Source organism: Delphinapterus leucas, chromosome 4 (assembly GCF_059928025.1).
Source record: "Delphinapterus leucas isolate spDelLeu-1000000601 "Yukka" chromosome 4, BTC_Dleu_Yukka2, whole genome shotgun sequence".
Classification (NCBI taxonomy): Eukaryota; Metazoa; Chordata; class Mammalia; order Artiodactyla; family Monodontidae; genus Delphinapterus; species Delphinapterus leucas.
Window position 1 is genome coordinate 48,913,536 of NC_143132.1, and position 22,247 is coordinate 48,935,782.

The 22,247-nt window shown below is 36.8% G+C and overlaps 1 protein-coding gene across 2 annotated transcripts in view; it reads right to left on the minus strand.

The window, feature by feature from the left end:
- IMPG2 (interphotoreceptor matrix proteoglycan 2) overlaps nucleotides 1–22,247 on the minus strand; it is a 74,928-nt gene that overhangs the window by 44,610 nt on the left and 8,071 nt on the right. For both annotated transcript variants that reach the window (XM_089910464.1, XM_022590585.3), the window contains exons 2-5: nucleotides 15,726–15,892; nucleotides 13,060–13,091; nucleotides 5,657–5,706; nucleotides 4,240–4,322 (exon numbers count right to left, since the gene is read on the minus strand). In XM_089910464.1, the coding sequence (XP_089766590.1) occupies nucleotides 4,240–4,322; nucleotides 5,657–5,706; nucleotides 13,060–13,091; nucleotides 15,726–15,892 (332 nt within the window). The remainder of the gene's footprint in view (nucleotides 1–4,239; nucleotides 4,323–5,656; nucleotides 5,707–13,059; nucleotides 13,092–15,725; nucleotides 15,893–22,247) is intronic.

The following is a 22,247-nucleotide window of genomic DNA, read 5'->3' on the forward strand; positions in this document are numbered from 1 at the left end:
CCAAAGAATAAAAGAAATATCCATGAGTCTGTACTGATATAAATAAATAATTTAATAAATAAACAAGAGAGAAGTGGCAATAGTTCCTTACCGAAGAATCCCAATTAACAAAATGTAGAAGGAATGAGGAAAACAGAATATCACTACTAGAACCCAACACTAATAACTGCTGCATGCAAGATACACTTGTGCTCATCTAATCCAAGTCCCTCCATTTTAAAGAAAAACAGGGATTGAGATGGAAGAATGGCCTAAGGGCTAACAGCAAGCCAGTGGCAGAGTCAGGAAGAGAATACCGGCTTTTTCCACTGTATCATCTTTCTTCCCTGATGGATCAAATAACCACAGACCTTCAAGACTTCACAACTGGAAAGAACCTCGAAAATTCCACCATCCTTTCTGATGCCTGAATTCTCTCTACAGTATCTCCCCAAAATATCTATTCATCCTCCGTTTAAATGGCTCTGATGAGAAAGTCTTGGAAGGACTTTCAAAGGCAGGCCATTACATTTCCAAAAAAGCTCTCTCATGGTTGTAAAGTTCTTAATAAAACCCAAAATATATTTCCCTGTAAATTCCCACTGATCTCAGTTCTGCAACCTGGAATGCATATAAAAAGTGTAGTCCCCAGACAGCCCTTCAAATAAGTATAGGCAGCTGTCATCTTCCCTGATTTTTCACTAGTTCCTTTCCTCTAGAGACTTCTCAAGCTCTTAATGTCTTCCTTAGAGTGTGGTACACATAAGTGAGGTCTGATCAATTAAAATATGGTACAATTAAAATATGGTACAACTATCACCTTCCTTATAGTAGATTCTAATTTCTATCATGCAGCCTGAAAGTACACTTGTTTTTACTAGTTTTTTTCCCCTCAGTACTCAGCTTTTTTCCCCATCATACTGCTGAGTCATGTTGAAACTAACAAAAACCTTTAGTCTTAAGGAATTTTGTACAAGACTTTGTCTTCTTCCATGTTAAATTTTCTCTCACTAAATTTGAACAGAAACTTCCACTTCTATTATTACTATACAAGAAATATCCTTAGTAACCTTACTGCTACAGAATGCCTAAAATGCTAAATAAATATTTTAATGTTTTTAATGCATAGCTGGTTTGTAAGAAAATAAAGTCCCAAGGTATCCAAAGATAGGTTAGAAAAATCCAGAGAGGTGATTCAGTAATCTATGTGTACATAGTATATCTAGTGATCCCTTGGGACCTAGGCTTTAGTTTTAAATACCACAAAGGGATAGAATATAAATATAAATAGTGTTGAAAAGTCAGATCAAAGACTCCTATATAAAGCAAGGATTTTAAAAACTCAATAGACAGTTTGAAAAACAAATTAGACTAAGCTGAAAGAAGAATAAGTGAACTGAAAGACATTTCTGAATGCAACACAGAGAGACAAAGAAAGTTATGAAACAGTGGTTAACCGACAGAAGGTATAAAATGAGGAGGTCAGACATATATCTAATCATACGAGGTAACAGCTGAAAATTTCTTCTATATACATTTTTGTGAAACTGCAGTATCCTCAATACTGTATTATATACTATTATATCATAGTTATGGTTAGAGTAGTATATGATACAGTATTTGGGATACTATATAATACTAAATGATACAGTATTGGGGATACTATATACACAAGCATACCTCATTTTATTGAGCTTCCCTTTATTGTACTTTGCAGATACTGCATTTTTTAGAAATTGAAGGTTTGTGGCAATCCTGAGTCAAGCAAGTCCATCAGCGCCTTTTTTCCAAAAGCATTTGCTCACTTCATGTCCCTGTGTCACATTTTGGTAATTCTCACAATATCTCAAATGTTTTTATTATTATTATATTTGTTATAGCGATCTGTGATCAGTGATCTTTGATGTTACTACTAGACTTCCTCAAGGCTCAGACGATGGTTAGCAGTTTTGAGCAATAAAGTATTTTTTAATTAAGGTATATACATTGGTTTTTTTTAGACATAATGCTATTGTACACTCAACAGACTATAGTAGAGTTTAAACATAACTTTTATATGCACTAGGACACCAAAAAGTTCGTGTGACTTGCTTTATTGCAATATTCACTTTATTATGGTCGTCTGGAACTGAACGCACAGTATCTCTGAGATATGCCTGTAGCAGTATACTATACTACAGTATACTTACAGTAGTACACTATATAGTATATGGGATTCTGCAGTTTCACAACAATGGGGATAACAGTGTGATTATGTTTATTTATTTTGCTTTGGATTTGTTGTACTTCCTTAACATGAAGCTTTATTACTATTATAAATTTTGAGAAATTCTCAGTCATTATCTCTCATCATTAGATATAGATAGACAGAGAGAGAGAGCAATATCTTAAAAGTAGGACAAAAAAATAGTAAGATTACCCACAAGGGAATAAGAACTAAATTGTTAGTTGAGCTCTTAGTAGCAACAATAAAAGTTAGAAGATAGTGAAATAAAACCTTGAAAATAAAAAACTCAATCTAGAATTTAATACAGATTTTAAGTGTCTTTCTAGAATAAGAGGATAATAAAGAAATTTTCAGGTGACCAAAAACTGAGATTGAACCAGTGAGATATTCTCACTAAAGTAATACCAGAAGTATATATTTCAGAAGGAAAATTAGACCAGAAGAGAGGTCTAAACTGCAAAAAAGAGTTTTAAGAAAATAAAGTGGTAAACATCTGGGTAAATGTAAAACAAACTTTAAAGGGAAAGAACAAAAATACTGAAAAATAGCATATAAAATAGTAGGGTGAGGGCTTCCCTGGTGGCGCAGTGGTTGAGAGTCCGCCTGCTGATGCAGGGGACACGGGTTCGTGCCCCGGTCCGGGAAGATCCCACATGCTGCGGAGCGGCTGGGCCCCTGAGCCATGGCCGCTGGGCCTGTGCGTCCGGAGCCTGTGCTCCGCAACGGGAGAGGCCACAACGGTGAGAGGCCCACATACTGCAAAAAAAAAAAAAAAAAAAAAATAGTAGGGTGATCATTTGAATCATTCTAATATTCTAATGTTCCTGTATTACTCAGGATAAGGATAAAGACTCTGAAAAACTTAAATTTTGCTAGATTAAATACACATAATAACACACAGGGTAAATAGTAACAAAACAGAAATAAAGTATATAATTTCTAAAATGGTATCTGGAAAATGTATTAGGAAAAAACTGAACTGTAAAACTGTATATTAGGCTTCACTTTGAACTAGAGGTACAGGCAATCTAATTCCTGTCATGTATCCCTGTACTATTCTGTTTTCCTACTGATTCTATAAATCGCCTTCAAATCACCCTTTCTGTTTTAGAATGTTCCAATTGATTACACACAATGCCTTCATTTCTATTATAGTGAATTCTATCTCATTCTGTAAATGTTTCCAGACCTAAATCATAACTATTCTGCCTCAAGTTCAGAACTACAGTATAACTTTTTATTCAAATATTTATCAAATGCCAATATTTTCTAGTACCATCTAATTTGGACACAGTTGTACTAAGGGTAAATATATTGATTCAAGGATCCCAAACTACCACCAGCCTTGTTCAGTGACAGGGAAAGTGGTGGGGCAGAGTGGGGTGACTTAACCTGACTTCTCAGAAGTTAAAATGTCCAAGTTGGTAAGAGAAGGTGTAAGGTAACAAAATTGTATCTTTCTAGTGAGTATGTTCAATCAGAGTTTGCTTATATTAAGTAATCTAGGATTTATGCATATCTAACAAAATTTCTAACAAAATGTTTCTATCTTTCTGGAAGTGTATACTTTTTAAAAAATTTTCAATGTGATAGAAAGCCAACTTAATGTTTAGTGGACAGATTACTATTAATAATGATGTATTTAAAAAGCATGGTATTTCTTTAAACTACATAAAATCTATATACTTTCCCTCTGAAGAAGACTAAGTCCTGATTTATTAAGAGACAGAAGAACATAAGCAAAAACCCTCACAGTAAATTATGTACACAGCCCACAAAAGACAGTGAGCTTGCCATGATGACAGCTCCCCAGGCCCCTAGTCATTTCATTTACAGTTTGAGGCCATTCCTTGCCAAAAGCAGATTTACTTGGCTCTCTAAGGAATCGCAGATTTTTTGTACTGGTTTTAGAATCTACATTTCCATAAAGGGAGCCACCTGAAGTTTTGTGTAGTCTGGCAATGGACTATAAATCTCTCTTAGTCCCTATTCTCCATGTTAGAAACTAAATAACAAAACAGAACATCACTCACACTCTCTTCTGGCCTCTCCAAGCTGCTCTCTGAGATACCTTCATAGAAGGTCACCCCTGGATATGGAACACTGAGACTGGCACCTAAGTAGAAAAACAAAGACATGTGCATGAATTCAGTCCATGACTAAATCAGAATTCCTATCAGGAAGCAAGAAACTGATTTCCAAGGCATTTCTAAAAGTCATTTACTTTTTCATCCTAGAAATTCTGTGCATTCTAACCTCAAGACACATTTATCCAGAGTCTCCTCAGCACAAGAAATAAATATGACTCATTCAACAAGCATTTATTGATACGTACTATATGTCAGGCTCTATGCAAGCCTCCAGGGATACAAAGTCCCTATCCTTAAGGAGCTATCTAATAAAACTAACACTCTCAGACAGGGGAAGTGGGTGAAGGTTGGAATTGGCCATAAGTTATAATCTTTTTTTAATTGGGGTATAGTTGCTTTACAATGTAGTGTTAGTTTCTGATGTACAGCGAAGTGAATCAGCTACATGTATACATATATCCCCTGTTTTTTGGATTTCCTTCCCATTTAGGTCACCACAGAGCATTGAGTTCCCTGTGCTATACAGCAGGTTCTCATTAGTTATCTATTTTATACATGGTAGCGTATATATGTCAATCCCAATCTCCCAATTCAACCCACCCCCCTCCCATAAATTATAATTACTGAAGCTGGGCCTCATTGTGTTATTTTTGTATATGTTTGAAATTTCCAACATAGAACAGCTTTTTTTAAAAAAAATTAAAAATAAAGAAAGCGGGCTCCACTGGTGGCGCAGTGGTTGAGAGTACGCCTGCCGATGCAGGGGACACGGGTTCGTGCCCCGGTCCAGGAAGATCCCACATGCCGCGAAGAGGCTAGGCCTGTGAGCCATGGCCGCTGAGCCTGCGCGTCCGGAGCCTGTGCTCCGCAACGGGAAAAGCCACAACAGTTAGAGGCCCGCGTACCGCAAAACAAAACAAAACAAAACAAAGAAAGCAACTACTAATTTATAGGAAATATAGAGGTCAAAGTAAATGTTAAAGTACATCACAGAATGCAATCAGAAAAAATTACTCTGGAAAACTCTACAAGACAAATGACAAATGGTGGAGCTAGAAAGGTCCTACCTGTTGACATAAGCAGTGATCACAGGGTGTTTGCCATAAAACAATTGTTTAGGTTGTACATTTGTTTTAAGCAGTTTTCCGATTTTGTATTATACTTAATAATTAAAGATTCTTAAGTACCCACATCATAATGTCATAAAATAAGTGACAAAAGAATTAATTTTTCTTGAGACTCTTTAACAACACATAGAGAGAAACACATGGTATTTTTAAAATGTGAGCTGAAAAATTTGCTTTCTTTCAATTAGATAATAAATTTTAGAAGAAAAGTGAATAAAGGCACAAAAGCCTACCTCCCAATGTTGAGGTATCACCAACAGGAACTGGAGATGACAATTCAGGGCTAGGAAAAAAATTGTTTGGAGTTATTAAATAATAGAAATGTGAGGGGTTATTTTGGGGTTTGTTTTCCAAAAAGGATTCACCAGATCTCCAAACAACGATTCCCAAACCAAAGTACTAAGTAGCAAATTTTAAAAAAAAGTAGTCTTTACAATTGATTTATTTTACATTTTTTGACGCTACTCAACTAGAATCACCCTACATAAAGTACTCCCTTACTTAGTATTTCATAACACTGTTTTGTTTCTTCTCAGTTCTTATCACTATGGGAAATTATCCTGCTCATTTATTTATCTACTTTTTGATCTCTGTCCACGCCCTAATCCTCTAGAATGGCATTGTCTAATATGGTAGCCAGTGGACATATGTGGCAATTTAAATTAATTTAAAATTAAAGTTTAAAATTCAGAACTTTATCCACACTAGCCACATATCAAGTGTTCAGCAGTCACATGTGGCTAATGGCTACTTTATTGGACAGCCCAGAACATGTCCATCGTCACAGAAATTTCTATTGAATAAGACTGCCTCAAGAATCTAAACTCCATGAGATTAGGGACCTTACCTGCCACATTCATGCTGTATCTCCACCCTAAAAAAGAACCTACCATTTAGTAGGCACTGAATAGATATTTTGGGAATAAATAAATACTATTGGCCAACCAGTGTAGTGTAGAAGGCACTTGACATACAGTTGTGAACAAAACACCTATGGTCTAAGAAGGTTACCGTCTAATAGAAAACAGATAACAAATACATGATTACAAACTCAACAAGTAGTACAGACACGAAAGCACTGGCTGCTAAGGCGAACATATAAGCCCAAATCTCATCTCATTTGAGAGATCACAGAGTCATAAAACTTTTTAATATAAAACAAGTCAAGCTTAGAGAAATGATTTGCTATAGGCCACATTGCTCTCAGGTTTCAGGTCCCCGACTATCCTTTTACCATGTTGCCCTGCAACTGAAAGCAAAGATCAGAAGAGATCAGAGGATAATCTGAGAAAGCCCTTGCTCTAAAGAAAAGAAGGTGGGTTTCTGCAAGTCCAAATTTGCATATACCCCCAAAATATACAATTTAAATTATAGTAATTGAAAACTCTCTTCAACTTTCCACAAGTCACCTTTCGAAGGTGAGTTAATCACAGTCAAAATGTCTCCCTCTCAGACTTGCTAATGTCTCAGTGAGTCCCATCTTCACTTCAGAACCACCCCTTTAAATTGTCCTGCTGCTCTAAACTAGATCATGGTGGGGCAGGGGGAGGGCTGCTCACAGCCACCAGATAAACATGGCACACATCTTGAAGCAGCAATTTTTTACTCGAAAGTAAAAGCATAGGCAGGGAGCTAAGTAAAAACTGATATGGAATTTAAAACATCTTAATATTAAAACAAGTGTGGCTATAGAGTAGAATATAAAGTTTAAATGAATATTAAGATAAAATATGATAGTTTCAAAGACATTTCATGACTGGAATTGGAGTGGGGGAGTCAACTAGGGCCATGTTCCCTAAAGCCCCAGGCTTTGGTAGAAAATTTGAGAAATATAGGTTAAAAAAAATCTCACCATAAGGATTCTTCTGGTTTTAGAAATATTATCTAGAAAGAATAACATATTAAACCAGTACACCAAACCTACCACTATTGGTTATTTTTCATCCACTTGCAGGAAACTGCTTACTAAGTGAGCTGTCATCCAAAAGAACCCAAAGGAATAGGACATCTGGATAAGTCATTCTGATGAATGATGAGTAGAGGAAGACCTGGATGATGAGAAAGCACCAAGAGGCTTCTTGGGTTGCAGGAGACGGAGCTTAAAAAACTAGGATTCAGATGCATTTGGAAGAGACATTAACATCATCAGGCTTGAATGGGATTTATCAACTGTCCACAAGGCAGAATCCCTCCCAATACCTTCACTTTATAGATGAAAAATCAAGGTGCAAATGGGTAAAGCAATTTTCTCAGGGTCACACAAAGACTTGATGACCCAAGGCCATACCTAATATTCCTAACCATATCCAGTTCGCTTTTCAATGATAATAATAGCAAGAATGACGACAACTAAATTTATCGTGTCAAGCATTGTGTTAAGTGCTTTATCTTGGTTAACTCACTTAATTCTGGCATCAATCTTAAAAGGAAGACACTATTATCCCCATTTATGCATATGAGGAAACTAATGATAGAAGAGATTAAGAATTTGCTCAGGGTCACACAGCTAGCCAATGAAGGAGCTGTGATGTAAAATAGGCCCATTTGATTCCAGAAACCTCACTCTTACCCACATTAATTCCACATCACATGGACTTTATGTGACCCATATTCCCTAGAAGAGCAACCAAGATGGTTTTACTTGGTCTTAGTGATAGTGGTGTACATAAACTAAAAGACCTAAAAGTCAAAATGTGTAAGGACCAAGAAAGAGGAAGGGAAACCCAGTCAAAGCTGGAGAGCAATCAATATGAAGAGCAAAGAGGTCAAAGTAAAACAAAGCACAATACTACAGTAACTAGAAAAGGAAGTTGGGATGGCATGGCAGAGAAACCAGACCTCACCTGGGGTTGGTCAAATTGTCCCCCAAATTAAAATCAAATTTAAGCTAATTCTCTAAGTAAACACTCAGAATGGAGAAGTCTGCTCACTTCAGTAGAACTAGATTTCACTTACTAAATTCAAAATAACATTATTTTAATGATGGTAAGTAGGCAACTCTCAGTAACTCAAATCGTTTGTCTATAACACTTAATCCCTCATCCTCCCACACTTTCTTCAAAAGACAGTAACAAGAATCCTTTCATATTTTCTCATTAGGTGTGCCTCCTGCAGGGATACCCTAAAATGTGACTCACAACAGAACTAGAACACAGAGTAGTATTGGGTTTGGAGACAGAAATGCTTCATTTCTAGGCCAACCCACAAATTTGAAGTTGGTCAGCTAAGACCTTCAGCTTAATACCAGCAGCAAACAACCCCCTACTGTCTCATTTTCTCAGTTTATCCAGCTCATAATTTATTCCTCACAACGACTACCTAATTATGTCAGAGGAATTCAGATGGAATTGTGTCAAAAGGTATCATAGCCACATGGAATATATGTTTAAAAATACAGTAAAACAAGCCAACAATACTTTCATACCTAGATTACTACTCCCCTTTACAATTTACTATACTTTGCTTTGTTCTAGAATCTGTTAACTGTAATGAGCATGTGACAACAAAAGAACATAAGGCAAGGAATTAGGAATCCTGGGTTCTAGTCCCAGATGTATCACCAACTTTGTGTATAACTTGGGAAAATACCTCAGTTGCTCTGGGCCTCAAGAACTAATCTCTAAAATAGAAACACCTCCTGCCCTACCTACTTCACAACGGTGCTGATGAAAACCAAATAAAATATTATATGCAGAGGCATTAGGAAAAGAAGCAAGGTGCCATTGCTAGGGGGTGCACCACAGAGGCGAGGTGCCATTGTTGGGAAGCGCACAAGGAGAGGGGCGGGACCGCCATAGAAGCTTCTTCCTTTGCAGCAGGGCACCGCCTACACGAGCTCCAGGTGCGAGCTGCCGCTGCCATCTTGGACTCGAGAGGCAGCTTGGACCCACTGCCCCCGCCTTCCTCAGAGCATGTGCGTAGGGCCACGCACCTGCACACCCTCTATCAAGGGGATAAAGGACAGCACATGCTGAGGAAAGAGACAGCAATCATTCAAACCAAAAACAGCCCTCACACCAAAAAACTATTAAACCCACATGAGCTATGCAGGGATGATCCCGCATACAAATAGCCCTCCAAGACTACACTAGATAATTGTTTCTCCTAAACTCACAGAATGAGAGAAATATAAGTAAAATGAAGAAGCAGAGGAACCACTCCCAGTTAAAAGACCAAGAGAATTCCCCTGAAGGAACAAACAATGAAACAGACCTCTTCAGTCTAGTAGACACTGAGTTCAAAAAGGAGGTAATGAAAATGCTGAAGGAATTAAGAAAGGTTATCGACAGAAATTCAGATTACTGTAAAAAGGAACTAGAAACTATAAGGAGGAACCAAGAAAAATTAGAAAATTCATTTGCTGAGACAAAAGCTGAGCTAAAGGCAATGAACAGCAGAATGAGTAATGCAGAAGAAAGAATAAGTGATCTGGAAGATAGAATAATGGAAATTACCCAATCAAAACAGCAGACAGAAAAACAAATGAAAAAAATGAAAGCAATATAACAGACCTATGGGATAATACAAAGCATGCCAATCTATGCATAATAGGGATTCCAGAAGAAGCAAGAGAAAAGGGGATGGAAAATGTATTTGAATAAATTATGACTGGAGCTAAGGGGAGATGTTTTCAAGATGTCTGGCTGGAGACAAGTGCTGGAGGAGGGCTTTTTTTAAGACAGGTAACCTGGGAACACTTGAGCATGTTTAAATGCTAATGAGCAGTTAGTAACAGGAGAAGTTGAAGACTCAGGAGAGAGAGAAAAAAACAATGACAGGTTGGTATCTAAAGGGTAAGATGGGATGTGAGGTCCTGAGTAAGGTGGAAAATGCTTTTTTTTAATAGACTTGCCAGATGATAGTAGGGAAGGTTAAATTGGTACACAGCAGACTATTTGGTACAAGCCATATGTTAGCAGATAGGTTAGAGTTCATGTAGAAGAAGCAATTTAAATTACAGACAAGTATTGTGGTAAGCAGAATAGTGGTCTCCCAAAGATGTCCACATCCTAATCTGCAGAACCTGTGACTACATGAGGTTACATGCAAAGGGGAATTAAGGTTGCTAATCAGCTGGCCTTAAGGAAGAGGATGTATCCTGGTTTATCCAGGTAAGCCCAATGTGAATGTGGAAGAAGGAGGCAGCAGAGTGTCAGAGTGATAGAATGTGACAAAGTCTCGACCAGCCACTGCTAACTTTGAAGATGGAAGGGGGTCATAAGTCAACGAGTGTCGGCAGCCTCTAGAAGCTAAAAAACACAAGAAAACAGATTCTCCCCTAGAGCCTCCAGAAAGGTAACACAGACCTGCCAACACCTTGAGACTCATGTCAAACTTTTGAACTACAGAACTGTAAGATAAATTTGTGGGGTTTTTTTGTTTTGTTATGTTTTGTTTTCTGAGGTACGTGGGCCTCTCACTGCTGTGGCCTCTCCCGTTGCGGAGCACAGGCTCCGGATGCGCAGGCTCAGCAGCCATGGCTCACGGGCCCAGCCGCTCCGTGGCATGTGGGATCTTCCCAGACCGGGGCACAAACCCGTGTCCCCTGCATCGGCAGGCAGACTCTCAACCACTGCGCCACCAGGGAAGCCCAAATTTGTGTTTTTTTAAGCTACCAAAGCTTGTGGTAATTTGTTGCAGCAGAAATAGAAAACTAGTACCGGAATCTCAACACAGAAAATGAGAGTAATCTCAAGAAAATCATAAAAATAAATTTAAATATAGAAAAGTGATGGGCAAATTAAGGGTTTTAAGGGATGACTATAATATTCAGCTTAAAGAAAGAGGGGTTTAGTGAATTCCTACACCACTCCTATGGTTTCACTCCAGTGTTACCTAACTCCAGGTCACCTCATTTCAGCAAGTACCATTTCAGCAAGTACCACAACTTTTCATCACACCCCGACCTGGTCTGCTCTAGTTTCATGGGAAGGATACCAACTTTTAAATTCTCAAAATTCAGTTATATTTTTGTTCATCTGTATTGCTATTTTTACTCATGTCCTATTTTCTAAGGATGGTGCATAGTATTTTGAGTCTCCTTCGTTTATCTAGGACATACAGTGCCTTAACAATAAAAATATGTGACACAGTCAGTTCTCTATGATGTTTATTTATGAATGTTTCAACATGGTTAACATATCAGGAAAACTAAGCATAATAAGAATTTCTCTTCTACACATACACAATTTTATTACAAGAAATAGTAGGTGAATGCAGAAAACTGCACCCAGTTGAAGTGAGCTACGTAGGAATACACAAACTACCCCTCAAACATCTTCCAGCTACCTTCCAGTTCACCTCATGTGTTATGTGTTATGACACCAATCCACATATGGTGTTACAACTTTCCATTCTATTTCAGATAACCTTTCTTCCACCACTTTATAATAACTCACAAGCTACAATCTTTCCAATGTCCATTTTCACAGGTAAACTCCAAGGCTTCTTCCAGGTTAAGAGCCATATTTATTATGGTTTTTATATACTTCTTAACCATATAAGATATGTAAGATGTGCTATCATTTTTATTACATACAACCATGAAGACTACTGGCACTGGTAGGACCCACAAGATTATTTAGTCTACTGCATTGCGTGTTGCAATGGCAATCACAAGTAACCTCCGAGCTCTGGCTCTCAGAGGTGAAGAACACACATTTAAAGCACCACATGGCCCCACATCTAAGCAGGAGCTCAATCCCAGGCCCCAGCATAGACTCAGTGGTACTGTTAGCTGTATGAAGTGAGACCACAAGGAGTCCCACTTTCCTCCTGTTTACTCATGTTTGATTTGAAACTTACATATACCCCACTATAAGGAGGTGTACTCCACACCCACAGGTGTACTCCAGCTATGCTTTTGCCTGGACTCTGCTGCCCAGGCTAGACCTCTGGATGCTGACTCACCTAGTTGGTTTTCCAATCTGTCCTTCCATCTAATTTGAGGCAAAATTCTGGACTCTGACCTGAATTGCATGCCCTAGTGATGTTTTTCAAAAAAAATCACTTACATGCCGGCATAATCTAGATATTTTGAGTATGGATAGAACTGGAAATCTTTAGTCCCTGTAGGCTCAAAATCCCTCACCTTCCATGATCTGCTTTGTCCTACTACTGTTCAGGAGCCAGAAATGACCTTAATCCTAAGCCTAAAGGCCCACAGAGCCAAGACTCATACCACTGGAGGATTCATCAAGGCTGTGCTATTCCTATGCTTCAACATCATAATCGTCATTACACAATAAAGTGACCCACACCACAACCCATCATTTAGTAAACCATCCTCCACTAAGGTGTACCATTTTAGATCAATATTATCATTAGCCTGTAAGCCTCAACAAGAGTAGATCATTTGGTATTCCATTTCCAAAAATCTATTTTCTCACCCAAGAGAGAGGACCAAGTCTGCCTCCTGGGAAGGTCAGACAGTAAACTAGCACAGTGGCTGCAGAGGTGGTCTGGGAAGGGAAGTGGCCTCAAGATGAGGAAAAGCATTTGAGACTAACCCACAGGCCTGGTCATTGCAGGAACTGGCAAGAAAACAGGAAGGAATCATCAAATGTGGGATGAGTCTGGGAATAGGTATGATACATGTCTGTTGCCAAGCATGAACTTAGGGAAAAAAGACACTCACCTGCTTACAGTTTCCTTTGTGTATGTCAGTTTCTAAGGAAAACAAAGATATAAAAATGACCATGTGAATTAATGACAGTTAATAAGCAGTAAAGAAAATGTATTGCATCTAGAACACTAATGCCCTAACACAGAATCTATGTTATTATTCTCTATGGCTAGAGAAATAGTTAAAGCAAGGTACTAATGATGCCAAGTTTGTTTTGTGACTCCAAGAATGTCCTGACACTCAAGTCTCTGTGTATGTGCACAAAAGTCCCTGTGCTCTCTTAATGGGCACAGATTAACAGACTTCACCTGCTAATCATTCCAAAAAGATCTACAGGTAAGAGATTGGTAGAGTTTTACATTAACCTTCCATGGACTTAGAACCAAACTGTTTTGTGATCTAATACATTTATAGAAACTCTCATCACAGACCAATATAATCATGTGGATAAAATAACTATGAAATCTGATTCTCCAGAATTCAGACAAAAAGATAAATTGTCTGATAAATAGTTGGATTATTCCTCTGGGGCATTCCAAAGCAAACTGTCTCCAAGTTTCCTCTAAATTAGTGGTTTTATTTTGAGACCAATACGATAATAAGGACACTAATTTAGAATCAGGAGAATTCCATTTTCTCTTTCTTAGCTATGGAGGTAAATCCCGCAATCTCTCTGGTGCTGGGCCTCAATTTCCGTATCTGTAAAATGGAGAGACTATTACTCTAAATAATTCCCAAAATATTTATAAATAACTTACGGCTCTTACTATACAGACTCTCCTAGAATAATCTCAGCCACTCTTTTTTGTTTCTTTTTTAATTTCAACCATCCAGCAGCTTCAACTGTGATTTTATTTCCTTTAGTTAATCTCTCTCAAGATACATATACACATATAGCAAAATCATCATTTTATCAGGTTATACTATTAGCTTTAAAATTTTATAGGCCAGCATGGTGGTTATTTGTACAAATGCTGGCGTTCTGAGTTCTGATAAAAGGTGTCAACCACACAAATTCACCACCTATGTGTAAACAGTTGTTGTTATATTTAAAATCAAGCTAAAAAAAACCCCAGAATGTATATATACGTAAAACTGAATCACTTTGCTGTACAGCAGAAATCAACACAACTGTAAATCAACTATATTTCAATTTAAGAAAAAAAAGGTAAAATCAAGCTTCCTTCAGATTTTGGACAGCCAGTGATTGCTTAAGTAACGTTCTCAGCCACTCTTATGATTTCAATTACTACCTCAAGGCTGGTGAACCCTAGAGCTGTATTTATAACCCAGACCACTCTTCTTGGCTTCATACCTAAATATCAAGCAATTCACATTTCACAAATGGCTGGTGAACCCTAGAGCTGTATTTATAACCCAGACCACTCTTCTTGGCTTCATACCTAAATATCAAGCAATTCACATTTCACAAATGGCTCAAAACAACACATTAAGAAGCAAGCTCACTCTCCCTGTCAGCATCTACAAGCGGCTTCTCTGCCTGAGTTCTCAGTGGTAGTCATCCAAGCTAGAAGCTGGGAGGCTTCCTGGGCCATTCTTTCATCCTATCCCACTCCCATCCAATCCATCACAGAGTCCTACTAATCTTTTTCCTACTTATATCCCCTATGCTCCCTTTCTCTATCTCATGGTCTAGTTAGGACTCTCATCCCCTCGGCCCTGGAGTTGTGACTGATCTCTGCTCATCTTGTCCCCTCTAATCTATCGCATGGCGTATAGAAACCATAATAACCATTTTACAATTCAAAACTGTCCAATCAGCCCCCATGACTTACCTACTTACAACCCTTCAATGGTTTCCTATCAACTATAAACTTGTTAAGTTATCCACCCCTCCAATCTGGTCCCCTGTCAATTCTATTCTTCTGATACATTGGCCCACATATACAACTAATAATAATAAAATGTAAGAAGTACAACATTAAAGAATGAATAAAGAATTATGGAGTTCAAAGGATTATGGGAGCTAAATCTGCTAGGCTGGGGGTTGATTCCTCACAAAGGAGGCTACATCTGAGCTGAGGACATGTAGGACTTGAACAAAGGAAGAAGGCTATAAAGGGCCTATCACACAGAATGAGCAATCTACCACGTATATCTAAACAGTTTCATTCTCTTGTCATGAATACATGCATGCAATATGAAAGGGGAAGGTGGGCAGATAATTTGTCTATATGCATGCTTATTTATCCTTTGCTAAGAGTAAACTAAATCTAAAACAAGGAAAACAAGTAAGCAAATTCATTAATTAGAATCACATTTATACTTTACTAAACATTTATCCAATGACCTATATCCTCTATCTTAATTAGAGTCGTTTGCACCACTCTGAATTGATAAGATGAAAAACCCTGGCAAGAATGTTTGACTCTCACAGATTTATATTCTTAGCCTAAATCTTTGCTGAGTATTATTTCCAAATATTTACATTTATAAAAAAGCATGAGGCTCTTGCTGGGTTAACAATGCTTATTTTAATGGCCAGAGTTAGGGATACAAAGACTAAGCCACCCTGTGGTAGGTCACTTGAACAACCTAATTCAACAAAAAAGAGTAATGCAGGGATTTGGCATTTGCTCTTTCTTCCTTTAGGCCTGAGCTATGTATACGCACTCCTACAACAGTCCAGTAATTTCTTCCCTTGTTACTACATTTACCTTCATAATTAAGCTTCTATGTTCCACAGACTGACTAAAATGTGTGCCCATTTCAAATATAGTTGTGATTCCATCCTCACACAAATTCATCCAGTAATGATATTCTTCACGCCCAGGAAGTCGATCCCAAAAAGTCCTGAAGGCTTCCCAGACAGCTTCCTGGCATACTGAAAAACAAACAGAGAGGTATTTTTAGAGAAAGCACTTTGGGGTTCTCACAATAAGAGGGAAAAATATGTGTGTGTGTGTGTGTGTGTGTGTGTGTGTAAGGGTGGCAGTATACGTAACTCTGGATTTTCTGCTCAATTTTTCTGTAGACCTAAAACTTCTCCAAAAAATAAAATCTATTAATTTTTTAAAAGATATGAGAACTAAAAAGAAAAGAAAATGATATTCAGAAGAAACATACTGTATTAAAATGAAAGCTAATTTAATGTATCTGCTAAGTTATTTCAAAGCATCAACTCTGAAAGGACCCTAAACAGGCTGTCTGCACATTTTATACAGCACTAAGTGTATTGCTATCCTGTAACCATTTCAGTGTCCTGATGCAGGGCACTGCGCACAACAGATGGGATGAGAGAGAAGAGGAGGAGGGTGGTAAGGGAGAAAGATGGATTTAAGTGGACAGAGATCAAGGAAATCATTTTTCATCTCAAGAGGACTGAATGCTAATCTACCAGCATATCGAGGTAGAGGCCCTGAACTCACTGAGTCAGAAGGATCTCAATTCTAGCCCTAGGCTCACTGTGTACTAGCTTGATAACCGAGAGTAACTGACCTAGCCAGTCAACATTTCAATGTACTCATCTCTCTTTTTTAATGAGATGAATAATAACTGCTTTACTTAATTTATCTGTGAGAGTATTTTATAAACTACATAGTGCTACATGAATATTAAATGTTATTATCATATTGGATTCTGGTTGTCCAACAGTTATTTGATGGAAGAAGAGTCTCAGACTAAAAAAAACCTCTTAGGCTTTAACAGAGATTAAAATATATGAATACTGAAAGTTTCTCTATCAACTGATTTTTCAGGGTTAAACTGAATGAACCTTTGGTTGCAAACTCAGTTTCTTTTTCAGTAAACTAACTACATCCTTAATCCTGTTCTTTAGAACTTCTGACCCTACAGCATACAGAAGACTCCAACAGAGACAGACTGAGGCAGAGGTGACCACTTGTAGATTCAAGTTCTTCCTTTCTTCCTCTTTAAACTTCCAAATGACAGCTTAATACACACCAGAAGACAATGCAAAGATGAAAGTCTGAGTTGGTAAAAACAAACAAAAAGCGAATATCTATAAGATCCGGTTATGAAATGAGGTGATTCAAAGAAAGTATTAAAAGTACTGTGAGACCAAATAACTATATATCTATGAGAAAAAATAAATCTCAATAACGTCTTCACAATATACATAATAAAATAATTTGAAATATGAAAGCTAATACTTTGAAGGTCCTAAAAGAAAACACAGAAGAATATATACATGACCTGAAGATAAGCAAAGATTTCATAGACAGGACTCAGAAAGCAACAACTATAAAAGAAAAAACAAAAAACTGATATTAGAATTCATCAAAACTAAAAACTTCTGCTCAACAAAGATGTTATTAATAAAAATGAATAGGTAAGCCATACCTCTGGCAGAAAATATTCAAAATACATATATCTGATAAAGAACTGGTATTTAGGATATTTAAGAGATTTCTACAACTCCCTAACAAAAAGGCAAACAATCCAATTTTTAAAATATGTAAGAGACTGAAGCAGACACTTTACAAAAGACGAGATACAAAGAGTCAACGAGTATGTGAAAAAGTGCTCTGTCATTCATTCTTCAGAGAAATGGAAATTGAACCACCCACACATGCACCAGAGAGGCTAAAACTTTTTACATTGACAATATCAAATTTTGGCGAGAATGCGGAACAAACACAACCCTCATTTTTGGCAAGAATGAAAAATAGTACAACCACTTTGGAAAAAGTACCGGTAGTTTCTTATATAACTAAATATACACCAAACCTATGACCCAGTAACCCCCCTCCTAGGTATTCCTTCAAGTGAGACGTAAGCACATATCCACAGAAAGACTTATGTTCAATGCTAGAGCAGCTTTATACATAATAACTTAAAAAAGAAAACAACCCAGGTCTCCATCAACAGGAACATAAACAAACATACAGTCACATAATGGAATCAAAAGGAACAAATTACTAATTCATGCAAAAACATGAATGAATCTCAAAAGGCTGAGTCAAAGAAGCCTTACACAAAAGAGTTCATACTATTTCTACTTATTAAGTCCTAGATAGGTGAAACTAAGCTATGGTTTAAAAAAATTAGAAGAGTGGTCACCTGGTAGTTGGGGTTGAGAAGGGAGGACTGTCTTGGAAGGGGAATAAGGGAACTTTCTGTGGTGGCACTATCCCCAAATTTAAGAGAGGTCTGGATTACACCAATGTGTGCATTAGTCAAAACTCACCAAATGGTATTCTTAAGATTTATGCATTTCACTCTATGTAAATTCCACCTTCAGAAAAGTAAACAAATATTAAGCTCTAGTTAAGGATATTCATGCTGAAGTTCTACAGGGAAATGAAATGATATCTTTAATTTATGAAATACATCTAAGAAATAGGATGGTTGGATAGATAGATATGTGATAAAGCAAATATAAAATGTTAACTGTAGAGCTAGGTGGTAAGACTATGGTGTTCACTAAATTATTCTTTCAACTACTTTATATGTTTAAAATATTTTCATAAACTCTTAGAAAAACATTATTGTGTGAGGGAAAATGCAGCTGGAGCATCCAGAAGTGTAGAAATCATACCAGGTTTCATAGCAGGCCTTCCCTTGGCATCTCTCATGAATTCACAGAAGAATAGCATAAGCTGCCTCCTACAAATTATGCTTTGGGGGATGTCATTTCCTGAAAAAATCTCCTAAGAAATCCACTTAAAAACTTACAGAATAAACAAGTTTAGCAAGGTGTCAGGATACAAGATCAATACATATAAATCAGTTGTATGTCTATACACTAGCAATGAACAAACAAAAAATGAACCTAAGAAAACAATTCCATCTACAAAAGCATCAAAAATAATAAAATACTTAGGAATAAATTTAACAAAGTACAAAACTTATACTCTGAAAACCAAGAAACACTGTTGAAAATAAATTAAAGACAACATAAATAAATGGAAAAACTTTCCATGTTTGTGAACTGGAAGATTTAATTGTTAAACCCCCAACCCCTACAGATACCAAAACCCTCAGATACTCAATTCCCTTATATAAAATGGTGTAGTATTTGCATGTAACCTATGCACACACCCCCGTATATGTTAAATCACCTCTAGATTACTTATAATACCTAATACAATGTAAATGTTATGTAAATAGTTGCCAGCACACAGCAAAATCAAGTTCTGCTTTTTGGAACTTTCTGGAATTTTTTTTCAAGTGTTTTTTTGTTTGTTTTTTGTTTTTAAACTTTTTTATATTGGGGTATAATTGATTAACAATGTTGTGTTGGTTTCAGGTGTACAGAAAAGTGATTCTGTTGTCCATATACATGTATCTATTCTTTTTCAAATTCTTTTCCCATTTAGGTTGTTATATAATATTGAGCACAGTTCCCTGTGTTATACAGTGGGTCTTTGTTGGTTATCCATTTTAAATATAGCAGTGTGTACACGGCAATCCTAAATCCACAATTGGTTGAATCTGTGGTTGCAGAACCCACAGATACAGAGGGCCAACTGTATCTTCAAAATGATCTGCAGACTCAATGCAATCCTATCAGAACCCTGGTTTCTTTACAGAAATTAACAAGCTAATTCTAAAATTCATATGAAATTGCAATGGACCCAGAAGAGCATAAACAGTTTTGCAAAAGAATAACAAATAGATAAAATGGACTTCATCAAAATCAAAACCTTTTGTGCATGGTGAAAAAAAGACCTTTTGTCTTTTGTGAAAGACACCATCAAGAAAAGGAAAAAACTTTCAAATCATTTGTCTGATAAGGGTCTTGTATCGAGAATATATAAAGATTGCTTATGACTCAATGAAAACAAGATAAATAACCCAAATTTTTAAAAGGCAAAGGATTTAAAGACATTCTTTGAAAGAAGATATTCAAATCCAAGAAACATATAAAAGGATGCTCAACATTATTAGTCATTAAACAAATGCAAATCAAAACCACAAGATGCCACTTCACACCCATTGGGATGGTTGTAATTTTTTCTTTTTTTTTAAGGAAATTATAGTGCTGGCAAAGATGTGGAGAAATCAGAACCTTCATACACTGCTGGTGGGCACGGTACATCTATTTTGGAAAACAATCTGGAAATTCCTCATGTGGTTAAGCGTATGACTCAGAAATTCTACTCTTAGATATACACCCAAGAGAAATGAAAACAACCCAAATATCCATCAGCTGACAAATGGATAAACCAAAAGTGGTGTATCCATACAACAGAATGTTATTATTTGGCCACAAAAAATAAACTACTCATACATGCTACAACATGGATGAACCTTGAAAACATTATGCTAAGTAAAAGAAGCCAGTCATAAAAGACCATATATTATATTATCTCATTTATATGACAAATCCAGAATACGCAGTTCTATAGAGACAGAAAGTAGATTAGTGGTTGCTTAGTCCTGGGGGGAGGGGAAGGGGAGACAGAGTAGTAAGAAAGTGATATCTAAAGGGTGGGGGGGTTTTGTGAGGTGATGTAATGTTCTTAAACTGAGTGTGATGATAGTTACTCGTTTCTGTGAATATACTGGAAAACCATTGAATTCTATACATTAAATGAATTAATTGGTACGTTAATTATATCTCAGTAAAACTATAAAAAATGCAGTTCCCTCCAGAAAGGTAATACAGTTGACCTTTGAATAATGTGGCAGTTAGCGGCACAGACCCTCTGCAGTCAATTCACATATAACTTTACAGTTAGCCCTCCTTATCCGCGGTGGCACATCCACATATTTAACCAACCCTGGATCATATAACACTGCAGTATGTATTTACTGAAAAAAAATGTGAGTAGAAGGGGACCCTCACATTTCAAACCCATGTTGTTCAAGGATCAGCTGCACATCCTTAATTTATCCAGTGGTTTTCCAATTAAGAATAATAGAATTCAAAACACTTACATTCTGATACAGGAGGAGAATTGGGGGGTAGTCTGGAGTATTCATGCAGCTCAGAGAGGGGAAACCTAGATAGGACAGTACAGGCTGTACAGACAAGAGCAAAATCAGCACTATTTCAAGGAAAGAGGTACTAAGGAGGGCAAAACTCCACCACAGACAAACGCCACATACTTCTCTATTTGGCCTATTTGTTCATAAGTCCTATCCTTGTCAAATGATTTTCATGTAGCCTTTAGTTAACACTGGAGATAACTTTCTATTTTCGAGAAGATAACTAATCTACAAAAGCCTCTCTTCTGGCAGAGAAACTTGTCCTGGAAACCGGTGGAGGAAGGGTAAATGTAATGACAATATTCTGAAGAAGGAAATGCCGGCATTTAATCTGTCTTTAATCCTGTTACTAGGACTCAGGCTGTGCATCTTATCTAGTACACAGAAATCTAGAATGGAGCAAAGTCTTTTTTTTAGGGTAATATAATTTCCCTTCAGAATAGTGGAGCCCAAAGCATGAGGAACAGTTAATTTGATGCAATAAGGCAAGAAAAAGAAATAAAAGGCATACAAATTGGAAGATAAGAAGTAAAACTATATCTTTATTTGCAGATGAAATAATCACCCATGTAGAAAACCTTAAGGAGTATATTAAGAAGCTACTAGAACTAATAAGTGATTTTAACAAAGTTACAGAATAAAAGATCAATACACATAACTCAGTTGTATGTCTATATGTTAGCAAGGAACAATCAGAGACCAAATTTTTTTTAAATAGTGTTAACAATAGCATGAAAAAAGTGAAATAAATCTGATAAAAAGATGTGTAAGATCTATACACTGAAAATTACAAAACACTGTTGAGAGAAACTGACAGAGATCTAAATAAATGGAGGAATATATCCACAGATCAGAAGGGTCAATATTGTTAAGATTATAATTCTTTGCAAATTGATCAATAAATTCAACACAATCCCAATCAAAATCCCAGTAGCCCCTTGTGTACAAATTGGCAAGATGATTATAATATTTATATGGAAGACAAAGGACCTAGCATAACCAAACAAATTTTAAAAAGAACAAAGTTGAAGGACTTGCACTATCTTACTCAAAGACTTATTATAAAGCTCACAGTAATCAAGACAGTTAGGTACTGGCATAAAAACAGACAAAGAGATCTGTGTAAAAGAATGAAAAGTGAAGTAATAGACCCATCATATACAGAAGACTGAATTTCAACAAAGGTTCAGCGGCAAGGAAAGATAATACTTTTAATAAATGATGCTGGAACAACTGGCTATGCAAAAGCAAAATAAATTAACTTTGATCTATATACATCAAAT